At 39.5% G+C, this 14631-nt stretch overlaps 1 protein-coding gene across 2 annotated transcripts in view; it reads left to right on the forward strand.

Moving 5' to 3' along the window:
* Window positions 1–14631, forward strand: part of LOC149194137 (putative LRR receptor-like serine/threonine-protein kinase At1g06840) — a 296065-nt gene that overhangs the window by 104961 nt on the left and 176473 nt on the right. For both annotated transcript variants that reach the window (XR_016254518.1, XM_089405046.1), the window contains exon 8: window positions 9430–9504. Coding sequence is in view for 1 of the 2 variants with exons in the window: in XM_089405046.1 (XP_089261172.1) it covers window positions 9430–9504 (75 nt within the window). In the remaining variant the exon portion in view is untranslated. The remainder of the gene's footprint in view (window positions 1–9429; window positions 9505–14631) is intronic.

The raw sequence follows: 14631 nt of genomic DNA on the forward strand, positions 1-14631 counted from the left end.
CAATAGGTGGAGAATTTTGGCATAGTGTTATGTGTTAACTATCATGGGGCTATTGGCTATATGAATCTCAAATGCGGACAAATTTTTTCTCTTAGGGGTTACCCACTTTTTGGTGGGTAACAGGGATGATGTGAAGTGCTTTCTCCTAGTGACTCATCAACACACCAATTATGTCACCATAACTTTCAAATACATCATAATACCAAGGGTGCTCAAATATCAACCAATAATACATCAATGATCAACCACTATAGATCTTGCAAGGCTCAACGGGCATAAACAAATAACTCTGCGCTTAGGCTCTCTCCTCTTCACATCATTACCCTTGGTTGACTGCGGTCGGACATACCATAGGGAAAGTGCTAAGGAGAATGTGTTAACTATCATGGGGCTATTGGCTATATGAATCTCAAATGCAGACAAAATGTTTCTCCTAGGGGTTACCCACTTTTTGGTGGGTAACATGGATGATGTGAAGTTCTTTCTCCTAGTGACTCATCAACACACCAATTATGTCACCATAACTTTCAAATACATCATAATACCAAGGGTGCTTGAATATACCATAGGGAAAGTGCTAAGGAGAATGTGTTAACTATCATGGGGCTATTGGCTATATGAATCTCAAATGCAGACAAAATTTTTCTCCTAGGGGTTAACCACTTTTTGGTGGGTAATAGGGATGATGTGAAGTGCTTTCTCCTAGTGACTCGTCAACACACCAATTATGTCACCATAACTTTCAAATACATCATAATACCAAGGGTGCTCGAATATCAACCAATAATACATCAATGATCAACCACTATAGATCTTGCAAGGCTCAACGGGCATAAACAAATAACTCTGCACATAGGCTCTCTCCTCTTCACATCATTACCCATGGTTGACTGCGGTTGGACATACCATAGGGAAAGTGCTAAGGAGAATGTGTGCATCCATAATAAAACCCCTGCATCTGTCATATAATGCATCGATGTCTGCCAAGAAGTGTGTTTTATGTGTTACTAGAACGTGATGAATATCATGCATAACACTGGAACCTTATGCAATATGAGGGGTAACAATATTAATGTCCACTAATGACCAAAATAGGTCAATGGGACTCGAACTAGGTGTTTTTAACAATGTTTTAAAACTCTGACTTGGGTTCGGAACAAGTCGAGGGTCGACTCCGACTCCAACTCCGACTCAGTGTCGACTCGGCTGGTTTGATTTCAATGACTCAGTCGTTATAAAAAATACATTAAATATTTATTTTTTTATGAAAAAACATAATTTTAAAGATTTTCATTCATGTTTCCAAACACAAAGCATTAGAATATAGAGAGAAGACAACATATGATCAAAGTAGGCTCATGAATATATCTATTATATCAAAATGACACCCAATGCACTGTCCAATACATACATGATATATAGATTAGAACAAAAACACATAACCAAGGAGGCTCTAAATGGCCTCTACAACAAAAGTAAAACATCACTAGTCACTACTAGCTACTGCTAGAGAAGCCAACATCATCTGGCTCAGACTCTGAATCAGAGTCAAATAGGGAAACCCATGGCTCCTCGTCCTCATCACGTTCTCCAACTGCAACTATAGAAGTAGTAGCACTAGCAGGTGCAACAACTGCATGCTAAGTGATCCGAATTGGATCCATAAAGAATGATTAAACAGAGCCATGGCTATACCAGGTCGGGACAAACTTCAAAGAATTTACAACAACGATAAAAAACACCTCTAAACCAGTGGCAATGGCAGCCAGCGTGGAACGACGAGGACCTCGGTCAAAGCGCGCTGACCGAGGCCCATGGAGACTGCGCGGGAGGCGAATTTAGCCCCTGGGAGGCCCGGATCGGGAAACAGAGGAGGTTTTTGATGCGCGTAATCGCGCATCGCTGGGCGAAAAACCCCAAATTGGAGAAGCCTCGAGCGCTCAGTCGCATGAGAGCCGGGAAAACCGTGGGATAAAGGCTAAAGCGCTAAAGGTGGGACCTGCTCCAAAAACCGGCGGTATTGATCGGGGGCGTCCATGGGCGGTAAGCTGTTTCGAAGGAAAAGGAGCGATTCCACTCAGCGCCTGACGCGTGGCAGCGGAGGAGAGAGGAAACCGCCGCTCATCGCGCGTTAACGGTCGAGCTAGTCAACCGCGCGGGACAAGCGAATGGCATCGGATCTGGAGGCCCCAGATCTAACGGCTGAGATCGCGCCCGATGGGAAAGCGGAATCGACGGGGGATTAAGCCGCAGTTTGTAAAGATTTGATGTCCGATTTGATTGCCAAGGTGGCAGAAGACTCATTCCACGATGTAACGGAAAAACCGAACCGACGAAGTGAATTGGTGCAGCTGCAGGAGGACATGTGGCCACTCCCTGTGAGCCTGATGATGACGCCGAACAAGGAACTCCAAGCGAAGTTGTAGCAGGCGATTCGACGGGAAGTGGAAGAGGAATCAAAGAGCCATGGGTACGAATGGCCTTAAAGCCATGCACAGGAAAAGCAGAAAAAAAACCACCAGAACCCTGAGAGGAGGACGAAACACAGAAAGGAAGAACAGAGAGAAGAAAGACAGTGAAGCAACAGTAGAACGGAAGACAGAGGGCCGAGCTGACCGAAGGCAGCATCGAGCACCAGAGAGCTTGAAGGATTCAAGCCATCCCAGAGAGGATCTGTCCGGACTGAGCACCACATTGGGCTCTCTCCATTATAGACCAGAAGGTCATAGAGCTGGTAAGGAAAAGAGTTTGTGTACTCTAGTGGCTTGGGGCATCCAAGAACCACCCTGCCAAGCAAATTCCGTTCAGGAGACTCACATTGAGCTCCTGCATTGTAATTCTCTGCTTCAAGACACAATAAAAGAAGGCCACCACTGAGAGCTGGACTGGAGATGTAGCCCTGGAGGATAGGGTGAACTCCTTATTAAATTCTTGTGTTCTTGTATTTGCTTACTGTGTTTCTCTGCTGTTTTCCATTTCAAGTGTCTGTGTATTTGCAATTTGATTGATCTGTTGCTTAAATAACATAGACACACACACCAACATATGAGTCTATAATACCTTCATTTAATAAATCTTAACTGAGGTCACTCATAGGGTGATTATCAGATCAAGTGGTATTAGAGCTCTAGGCTGTAAGGTTAGACAAGCTTGTGTTGGTTTAGCTGTTGAATGCTCACTAGATCAAAGCTCAAATTAGGAGAAGGAGAGTTGGTCGAAACTAATCCTGAAATTGGGAGAGTCTATCCTTGGAAGACAATGTCAGAGGAAGGTTCTATGGGGCCAGACCCTCAATTCATAGAGAGTTTCCTAGCTATAAAGTCTATGGTAGAAGAAATGTATAGGGACTTTAGAAAGCACAAGGATGAAGATTCATTAGGTTCTAAACAAGATAAAGAAGAAGATGAGTCTCATTCCCATGACCACTCAAAAGGAAAAGGGAAAGAGGAAAGCTTTCTCACACCTCCTAATAGCCCTGTGCATAATAAGAAAGCATCTTTGATTAAGCTAGATGTTAAATTTGACTTGCCTATATATGATGGAGAGCTAAATGCTGAAAAGTTGGACAATTGAATTAGACAAATTGATGTGTATTGTAGAGTGCAAAACATTGACTCAGACAAGAGCAAAATTCAGATGGCAAGCCTACGCCTAGGAGGCACTGCCTTGGTTTGGTGGGAAGGCAGTACCTAAGCTGACATGAAGAGACATGGGAAGACTATCTCTGTCTGGAGTGACTTTGTTTCTGCAATTAAGAAGCAGTTCTATCCATTGGCCTACATGCAACAAGCCATGATGAGCTGGCAAACTCTTCGGCAGTTGAAAGGGCAAAGTGTGCAAGGGTACACTCAAGAATTTAGAAAGAGAGCATTGATTCTAGGGATCTCATTAGACTCACCAGAGACTCTTTTAAAGTACATTGGTGGTCTACACAGCTACATGAGGCATACCATCCTCATGTTTAATCCCACTAGTATAGATGAGGTATCTGTACAAGCTACTCATCTAGAAGCTAGAGGAAAGAATGGAAATCTAGAAGTTGGGGGACCATCCCAACCCACTGCAAGCAAGAGCAAGGAGAAAAGAAAGCAGAAGTGGAAAGCAAGGAAGGCTAACACTGCACAGAAAAGCAAAGCTTCATGCACTCACTGTAAAAAGGAGGGGCATGATGATGAGCACTGTTGGATTCTGCATCCAGAGCTGAGACCTAAGAAGTCCGAGGGCAAGAAGAAGAAGACTGCTGCAGCTATTCAAAAAGATTTGGGGTCAGACTTGGGAGATGAAACAATCATTGCAGCCACAGGTATAAAAGGTAAGAATTCTGAAGCATCTACTAGTAATTCTGCTCAAACTATTATTGATGAAGAACATGAGAGAAAAAGACATGAGCTTTTCCATATTCGAGTTATTTCCAAACATCAAAAGATTGATACTTTGTTTGATAGTGGCTCACAAGTAAATTTGATTTCTGAAGCAATTGTAAAGAAATTGGGATTAGCAACTACACCTCACAAGAAACCATACCCATTAGGATGGTTGAATGATAAAGCACAACTACAAGTGACTAGACAGTGCAAACTCAAGTTTTCTTTTGGGTCAACATTTGTAGATGAGGTTGAGTTAGACATAATTCCTTTGGATATATGTGGAATTGTTTTAGGAAGTCCTTACTTGTATGATAGAAAAAACTATTTTCTATAGAGCTCAGAACAAGTATCTACTTGTTAAAGAGGGAATCGAATACTTTGTGAGAGCTCACAAGCTCAAGAATAATTATACTCTCATAAATTCTGGGCAGATGAAAAGAATGATAAATTCATGCAAACAATTCTTACTAATGGTTGTAAAGGAAAAGAAACCTGATAAAACCAATGTATTTGAAGGCTGTAATGCTAAGCAACAAGCTGATATAGAAAAGATTGTTTCAGAGTATGATGTTCTGTTTCAGGAACCTAAAGGTCTGCCACCCAAAAAGGAAATAGTACATGATATTATTTTGCAGCAAGATGTTCCATTGCCTAACATTGGAATGTACAGGTTGTCTGCTTTAGAGAATGCTGAAATCAAGAAGCAGGTGCAGGAGTTGCTCGAGAAGGGGTTCATCAGGCCTAGCACATCACCATGTGGGTCACCAATCGTTTTGGTGAGAAAGAAAGATGGCTCGTGGAGAATGTGCATTGACTACTGAGCACTGAATAAGATAACAATCAAAAATCGTTATCCCCTTCCTCGCATAGATGATCTTTTAGATCAATTGAAGGACGTTGTTTATTTCACCAAGCTAGATTTGCACAGTGGATACCATCAGGTCAGAGTTGCAGAGCAAGATGCATGGAAGACTGCTTTCAAAATGAAGCAGGGATTGTATGAGTGGCTGGTTATGCCTTTTGGCTTGACCAATGCCCCTGCTACTTTCATGAGATTAATGAATGATGTACTCAAGCCTTTTCTTGATGATTTTGTTATTGTGTATCCGGATGACATTCTGATTTTTAGTAAAACATGGGAAGAACACTTCAAGCATGTTAAGCAGATATTAGATGTTTTGAAAAGAGAAAAACTTTATGTTAAACTCTCAAAATGTGAATTTGGCAAAACAACTCTAAATTATTTGGGTCATATAGTAGGGTGTGGTGAATTGAAAATAGATCCCTCTAAAGTGGCAGTCATTGTAAACTGGCCTAAACCCAAGTCTGCTACAGAAGTGAGAAGGTTCTTAGGAGCAGCACAATATTGGAGGAAGTTCATTTCTAATTTTTCCTCCATTGCAGCTCCCTTACATGCTTTGACAGGATTGAACAAGGTGTTTTAGTGGGGAGGCAAACATTAGAAAGCCTTCGACACGTTGAAAGAAAAGATTAGTACGACACCTGTACTAGCACTGCCTAATCTACAAAGACCGTTTGAGATCCAAACAGATGCCAGTGACTATGCCATGGGAGCAGTGTTGACATGGCACGGTAAACCCATATGTTATCATTCTGAGACTTTTAACCCTGCAGTAGTTAACTATCCTACATATGATAAAAAATTGTATGCATTAGTTCAGAGTGTGAAAAAGTGGAAACATTACTTAATGGGCAAAGAGACAGTAATACATACTGATCATCAACCACTTCAATATCTACACTCCCAAACTAAGTTGCAGCAATCAAGACACTACAGATGGATGGGTTTTCTACAACAGTTTCATTTAGTCATCAGATATAAAAAGGGCATACACAACAAAGTTGCAGACATGTTATCTAGACCCATTGTAAATGCATCTACTATACTTAAGCATAATTCTGTACTACATGAAAGCTACATTGAACAATATGCTCAAGATATAGACTTTAAAGATGTATATGCAACTTTGAGTCAAGGCAAGAAAGTAGAAGAATTGGATTATCATGTGAAGGACCGACTCTTATATCATTGTGGGAAACTCTGCATTCCACAAACTGAGAGAGTAAAGATAATTAGAGAGGCACACACTTCTCTGATATCAGGTCACTTTGGGGTAAGTAAAACAGTTGCACAACTGCAAAGATTTTGTTATTGGCCGAAAATGAATGAGACAGTTTCTAGATATGTAAGAGGGTGTACTATGTGTGCTAAAAGCAAGCCCAGCAATAGAAAACTAGGCTTGTACACTCCATTACTAGTTCCTTCTCGCCCTTGGGAAAGTATTTCCATGGACTTTGTTGGAGGACTGCCTAAATCTAGGAAAGGTCATGATTATCTGTATGTGGTTGTGGATAGGTTCAGCAAAATGTGTATTTTGATACCTTGTAATAAACAGATTACAGCTGAACAAACTGCAAAACTATTCTTTGAACATGTATGGGTTCATTTTGGATTACCCACTTCTATTGTATCTGATCGAGACACCCGATTTGTGGGGAAGTTTTGGTCAAGTCTGTGGGAGCTGATGGACACCCAACTGAAGAAAAGCACAGCTTTTCATCCACAAACCGATGGCCAGACAGAAGTAGTTAACAGGACAGTGATCCAGTTACTCAGAGGATATTGCAGCAAACATCCTAAGCTTTGGGATGAACATTTGTGTTATGTGCAGCATGCTTACAATAGAGCAAAACACTCTTCTACACAGAGATCTCCTTTTGAGACCTGTTTTGGTTTCATACCAAGGTCTCCTTTGGATTTTGTCTTTGGTAAAGATACCACAGTTGATGGACATAGTGATGTGGACAAGGCAACTAGGTTCATTGAACAGATCCAGGAGATCCACCAGGCAGTATAGGAACAGCTGGAAAAGAGCCAAGCCAAATACAAGGCTAGGCATGACAAGCATCGGATGGAGCATAGTTTTCAAGTTGGAGACCAGGTCTGGTTGTATATCAGCAAGGACAGGATGCAAGGTGAAGGTAAGAAGCTAAAGCCTATCAGGTATGGACCTTTTAGGATACTTGAGAAGATTGGTGAAAATGCTTTTCGCCTTGATCTACCAACTTACATGCACATCTACTCAGTCGTAAATGCAGATTGCTTGAGATTGTTTGAACCTTCAATGATTGAGGATCCTGAAGAGCAAAGTCAATTGCCTTCTATTGATGACCTGCTACCTAAATATCTTAATGAATTGCAGGAAGACATAGTCTTGGACAGGAAGGTGAGGACGACGCGCAGAGGAGATGTTGAGTACCTCAGAATTGGACTCAAAGGTTCGAAGCCAAGTAGTGCAAAGTGGATTGAGATTGGGCAAGTGAGACAACAGTACCCTCACTTAGTTGATGCTTGAAAGAAAACCAACTTTTGGTGGTCCAAAAGCTTTTCAGTGGGAAGGTCGTGATCCGAATTGGATCCATAAAGAATGATTAAACAGAGCCATGGCTGTACCAGGTCGGGACAGACTTCAAAGAATTTACAACAGAACCCCAGAGAGGAGGACGAAACATAGAAAGGAAGAACAAAGAGAAGAAAGACAGTGAAGCAACAGCAGAACGGAAGACAGAGGGCCGAGCTGACCGAAGGCAGCATTGAGCACCAGAGAGCTTGAAGGATTCAAGCCATCCCAGAGAGGATCTGTCCGAACTGAGCACCACATTGGGTTCTCTCCAGTATAGACCAGAAGGTCACAGAGCTGGTAAGGAAAAGATTCTGTGTACTCTAGTGGCTTGGGGCATCCAAGAACCACCCTGCCAAGCAAATTCCGTTCAGGATACTCACATTGAGCTCCTGCATTGTAATACTCTGCTTCAAGACACAATAAAAGAAGGCCACCACTGAGAGCTGGACCGGAGATGTAGCCTTGGAGGATAGGGTGAACTCCTTATTAAATTCTTTGTTCTTGTATTTGCTTACTGTGTTTCTCTGCTATTTTCCATTTCAAGTGTCTGTGTATTTGCAATCTGATCGACCTGTTGCTTAAATAACATAGACACACACACCAACATATGAGTTTGTAATACCTTCATTTAATAAATCTTAACTGAGGTCACTCGTAGGGTGATTATCAGATCACTAAGATAGCTGTGAGGAAATGTGAGGGGCTTGGGTAGGTTTTGTAGGCTTGGGGCCCACTTTCCCTCCCAATTCTGCCGTTGACCGGGTTTGACTGCCTGGACTCAGCCGGTTCGGTAACAGACCGGCCTTTGGACCGGTTTTTACACCGAGCCTACTTGGGCAGGGGTCCAGCTCGGTCGGCTCAGCCGATTCCGAATCAGCTCGGCCAAATTTTAAAACATTGGTTTTTAAACCATTTAGAAAGAGGCCTTCATCTAGTTGTTATCAAGAAATGGCTCATCTGCTCATAGGAAAGGATGTTTGATGATTACAAGAACAATTTTTTTCGTAATGCTTCTACTCGATGCTCCATAAAAGAATAAGTTGACCTCATTGATCTTCAGAATCTTCATGTCTGCATCTTTGAAATGTGGTGTAATATGTAGAGCAATGATGAAGTGCAAGATATAGATGAGTAGAGAATGTGAAGACATGCTAGTTTCTGCATATGCTATGACTTCCCCAAGCTTCTGATTAAATAGGAGTATATAGATTTTCTACTTATGAAAACATCCATACTGCTTTGAAGATGACTTTGAATTTCTGATCATTGTGGTATGTCGAGCTGAATTCTTGTGTGCGGCATTCTGACTAGTTCTAAGGAAATCTTCTTCCAATTATTTGTGAAATGTATACCATAAACAAGTTCATGAAATCAGTGATATCATTTTTCATTTTAAAACACCACTTTTAGGTTTTCTAGGGTGGTTGTGTACTTATTTATCATTTCAATTTGTGTTGATATATGTCTAAACAAGTTATTCCCTGTTCAATAATTTTTGTAGTGGCTTTCTGAATCTGCTTGCCATTATGTGTTTGGGATGTTTAGGGATTAGATGTTAAAGATGAATATATTAGAAAATATTACATGCTCATTTCCATTCGCTGATGAAGTTTTCTTTTGCCTTTGTTCATTGGCAGACAACTTGATAATAACCACTTCACAGACACTGTGATTCCGCAGACATTTGTTAACATCACAAATTTGTTGAAACTGTAAGTAGTCATCTCTTCATTCTGGATGATTGATGTTTACTGTTGCTATTATCATGAGCGCATCCATATCCATTTCTTTTCTATATTTTCGGAGAAAGGTAAAATGTTGCTTATAGACAAGTTTCTTGCATCTTCTGTTTAGCCTTGGGTATGCAAGTTCGTAATACTTAAAGAGTTGTGTGAATGTACTAATTTTTAGAATTGAGATTTAGTGGACCACACTATATAAATTTTTATTTTACTTTTAAAAGAAATAGAAGTCACTAGTTTTCTTATTCAAGAAATCGATTGTATTGCTTATCTTTTCTTAAAGCTTGCATGAAGGGGGCTACAAGCCTGCTGATGAAGGACCCTTACCCAAAATAGGAAAGAAAGGATATCCTATCATCCTTTCACAAAACTATATCTCTTTCTTACAAGTATTCAATCTAGTACTAATCAAAGCCAATATCTCAACAATAAAAGTTAGTCCCGAGTTTCAAAATGTTGTACTTAAAGAAAACTAACAACCATGTCAATGTGTGTAATCCAAGAACGTACACTTCTGATGTGGCTCTCAACCAAAGTTACTAGAACTGGAGCTGAATTACCCTCAAATTGCAAATCAGATTGAAACCGACCAAAAAACGGATGTAAAAAGCATTGGAATAAAAATCCATGAAATGGTTAGTGTTATATTAAAAAAAATGTTCATGTATTTCAATGTAAATCCATACCATTAGACACCAAATATGCAAAGTTTGTGAATCTATAGTGTAGGTAAAGATGCAAATAGAAAAAGTACATCGAGATTAAGTTTTGACATGCATAAAATTTATGTTCTAAAAGAACATACTTAAACATGGAGGCTCTAAATGTCACTCTATATCACAATAATCATCATATTGTAATCAAATGAGTACATAGATCATCTGACGTATACGTTGTAAGACCGATTCAACCAAGTCCAAGAATTTGAAGTTTTCTTTCTCTTGGTGAATGGATCAAAGTTCAAACAACTACTGCCAGTTGATGTTTTAAGTCGCTTCATTTGATAGCGTATAGGTTTCAATCATTTGCCACCATTGAGCAAACTGATTCCCCTTCTAGGTTTCAATCTTAAAATGCCACAATTCCCTTCTCAAGGTGCACAGGATGAAGTAGCACAGGGTCCTATTTTACATATATGCTAAGATGCTGGATAAGATGTTAAGTGTTTTGAAGCCTCAAAGTCCTTATGGACTGAGATGGGTTTTATTTCATTACTAGACATCTTGAAATGGAGGTTTGCCATAACTTCTAATGATAAAATTTAAGTTATTTGAAGCAAAGTAAAAGTCAACGTAAATCAAAATGTGAATTAGATACAATTCCAGAAAGGAGGTCAGTTCAGCAACATGAGCTGACCTCCCAGAATGGACTAGTTGGACTGGTTTGGACCTCAGACCAGTGTTTTCATGCCCCATGTTACCACCTGGATTAGCAATCTTGGCAAGATCTGGTCAAGGTACTGAACAGTACGCATACAGGAGATGCACCCATTGTCATCACACTCTCCTCTCACTTTAGGCTAACTTCTAGAATTTTGTGGTATATCCAAATCTAAACACTCTTCCCCATCAATCTTAGAAGACTATTGCTTATAAAAATTCAACATGGTGAAGTTTAGAAGTTAAAATGAAATAAATGTTATGTGTGATATATAATATTTTGCAGCAGAAAATAAAAACTAGCAAGGACAACTCGCTCAAAATACTGACTAAAAGGTTACCTTGAAAGCTTGAGAGAGAGAGGCATGAAAATCAAGTGAGGTGATTTAACCTTGAATTGTGACCTGATTGGGACAAGCTTGCTTCTTTCCAACACTTCCATACTTTCAAAATAACACAAAAAATGTAGAAAAACAGATTTGGAGTGTCTTTGAAGCAACCCAAGAGTGCGGAGACACACTAGAATGATGGATCATTGGGTGATTGAGCTAGGGGATTGAAATAGACGTCAAATTACAGCCCAACAATTGATAATATGCAATAAAATAGTAAGCTATAGCAATCTGTTCCAAACTTGCATAAATTCGGGCTCCAGTGCCCTAATCAAGATAAAACTTTTTGCATCATTCAGGGCAGATTTACAGACTTCCAAATGTTAAAGATACGCAGTTAAAACACTTTAGAAATATATTTAGGGCTTGAGGGGTTAGAAAGAACCTATTTCATGAAACCCTAGGTGAGGAGCCTCAACAATATTTGAAAATAGTACGGTAAATGAAATTTAGATTTGTGAAGACACCTTCAAAACCCTCGAATTGATGTTAGATAAACCTTTACAACATAAAACAAGAGGGCCATTTTGCTTAGGCCTCTAGATCTTCAATGTGGCACAATTTCCAAGAAAAATTCCTAAATTCAAAATTGTAATCCATCAACTTTTTTCTAAACAATAAATGCAAGACATTCCACGAATCACTTTTTATTTGATTGTTAGATTTTTCTATATTTTTAATTTTTCTATTTTATGGTTCTTTTGAATAGGATACATAAATAAAAGACAACTGCAAGGATTTTGAAAATTTTGGTTGGTTGTTGGTTTAGGGCTTAGGTGCTTTATATCCACTAGGGCTATTGGGGTAAAGATGGATGCCCCTCTTAAGTTGGTTGCTCAAAGCTTGTGGATTAGGGTAAAAAGGTAGAAACCTAGAAGTTAATTTTACCTCTTCGTCTAATCAAGGCAAGATATGAAACCGAGCCCTACTAGAAGGGATCCCTTTAGGTGGAAAAGCCTTCGACCATATGATCAACTATGACATAAAATTAAATGAAACCCTTGTTGAGGAACCTTAGGTATGGCCCAAAAAGATGATTCAAAATTTACCTCACACAAACAAGAGTGAAGTGAGAGTAAAACCCTAGACATCCCTCTCGAAATGACGGTTGCTTTTCAATGGATCGATCTTTCTATCCTTAGTAGTAGTCTTGAATTAATCACAAATTTTCCTTTGAAAATTATTTAGAATAACCAAGAAAAAGAGACTCCAATGTCAACACCAAAGCTTCATGAAAATAATTGCATTTTGGCATAATGATCTCAACACTTCACAGCGATTTGGAAGGAGGATAAGCTCTCTATTTATAGATGAGGATTTCAACATCTCTCCCCCTTCTTCTCCTTTGAAAAAGGTGACTTATAATCCACAATATTCTTGGAGACTAAGCCAATTACAAGAAATTTGCTTTTACGTTACTTAAAACCCTCTTTTTGGTGACATCACACCAAGGAGGATTGCTTTATTTGGAGGAGGGGCTTTTGGCCAAAGAGTGCAACGTTCCCTTAGATTTGGGCTTGAAATAATTCTTTGAGTGCTTGGGAGGTCCAATGCTTTGCTTAACTTGTTGGAAATTGTAACAAGGTTGGGTCTTTGTAATGTAAATTTATCATTGATATACTTAATATATTTATTATATTTTTGTCAAAGCATGTTCTTCATGCTTAGAGAGTCAAAAAGAGTCAAAGATAATTTATTATGAGTCAAAAGAAAATTTATTTGAGTCATGTCCCATTTGGACATTTGTAAGAAAAATATTTCAAATTTTATTTGTGAGTCATAAGCTCATAGGATGACCAAGTCGACCCTCCTTGGAAAAGTCAACATAGTGGCAACTTTTAGACCCTCAAGGACAACTTTATATTAGAGATAGTTCGACCTCTTGGAGAGCTCATCCATCTGTCACATCAACATGTATCTTCTGCACCTAGACAAGAGAAGAAGAAGGCCGAAGTCAAAGAAGACAATCAAAGCACTTGAAGAAAATGTCAAAGTTTCTACCCTACTGCAACTTGCAAGTGTGAATTTTTCTTTGGAATATGGCCAAAATTCTGAGGTAATTGTATGGCCAAAATTCTGAGTTTGACCAGATTTTGAGGATGTTTGACCAACGTTGGCTTTGACTATTGGAGGAGACTTGGAGGAGGGTTTGACTTGGTATACAGTTTGGTCTTTGTCTTGAATATCTCTCATTTTGATCTGATTCTATAAGAGAAGGATTGTTGTGTTTAACCCTTGTGGGTTTTGCCCTGGCCTCTGGCGTAATTTATAGTGTCCTTTGTCTCATTGTGATCTTTATGTTTTGAACATTTGTATAATTGCTTGATGAAGAAGACATCAACAGTAATAAGAAGACACCTAATATTCGCGAGTAATTATCAAGAAGCGCAATCAAGCATTAAACTATATCCCACTTGATTCTCCAACATGGTACCAGAGCTAAGGTGAAGGAAGGAAGCTTGAAGATCACAAATTGTTGGCAGTCTTGATTGAAGGCGTCTTTGTAGCAACTCTCTCACTCTTCCAATGGAAATTACATTAAGGAAGGTCTCAAGATTCTAAGGATTCTCCTTGAATCCATCAAAGGATGCATCACCACCTTTGTTTCAAAACTATCAAAGAAAGTCAAGGATGGAAGCTTTTACTCTTCTCTCACAACTTCAATTGAAGATGACAACATGTGGATAATTGATAGTGGAGCTTCAAGGCATATGACAGGTGAACGTGAACATCTCAACACTCTATCAAAAGGAAGCTCTTCTCACAAGGTCGAACTTGGAGACAAAAATAGCTATCCAGTTAAAGGCATTGGATCTACCTCCATTGAGCTAGAATCTGGTGGGAACATTCATCTCAATAACATCCTCTATGTTCCAAGTTTGAAATAGAATTTACTTTCTATTTCTTGTTTAGAAGATAAAGGAAACATAATAGCATTTATTGATGGAAAGGTGGGTTTGGGCTAATAGTGCTAGAATTATGGGTCTTCGTTGGTGTGTGGGGGTGGGGGCGGGGGGTCATATAGACTGTTAACTGCTCCTCAAGCTTTAGTACACATTGACATCAATCCATGTGAATTGTGGCATAGAAGATATGGTCATCTCCATTACAAGATATTGCCATCCTTGAGTCAAATGGTTACAGGTACGCCTTAGTTGAAAGAAGAACATGAAGGGACTTGTAAAGGGTGTGCTCTTAGCAAAAGTGTGAAAAAGTCATTTCCTAGCAGTGACTCAAGAGTCAAGATCCAATAAAATATTGGACCTAATCCACTCTGTTGTGTGTGGCCCAATGTCTGAAAAATCACTTGGTGGTCATCTATATTA

Source organism: Pinus tabuliformis, chromosome 2_2 (assembly GCF_031772625.1).
Source record: "Pinus tabuliformis cultivar Carrire ecotype Pingquan chromosome 2_2, CPIR1, whole genome shotgun sequence".
NCBI classification, from domain to species: Eukaryota; Viridiplantae; Streptophyta; class Pinopsida; order Pinales; family Pinaceae; genus Pinus; species Pinus tabuliformis.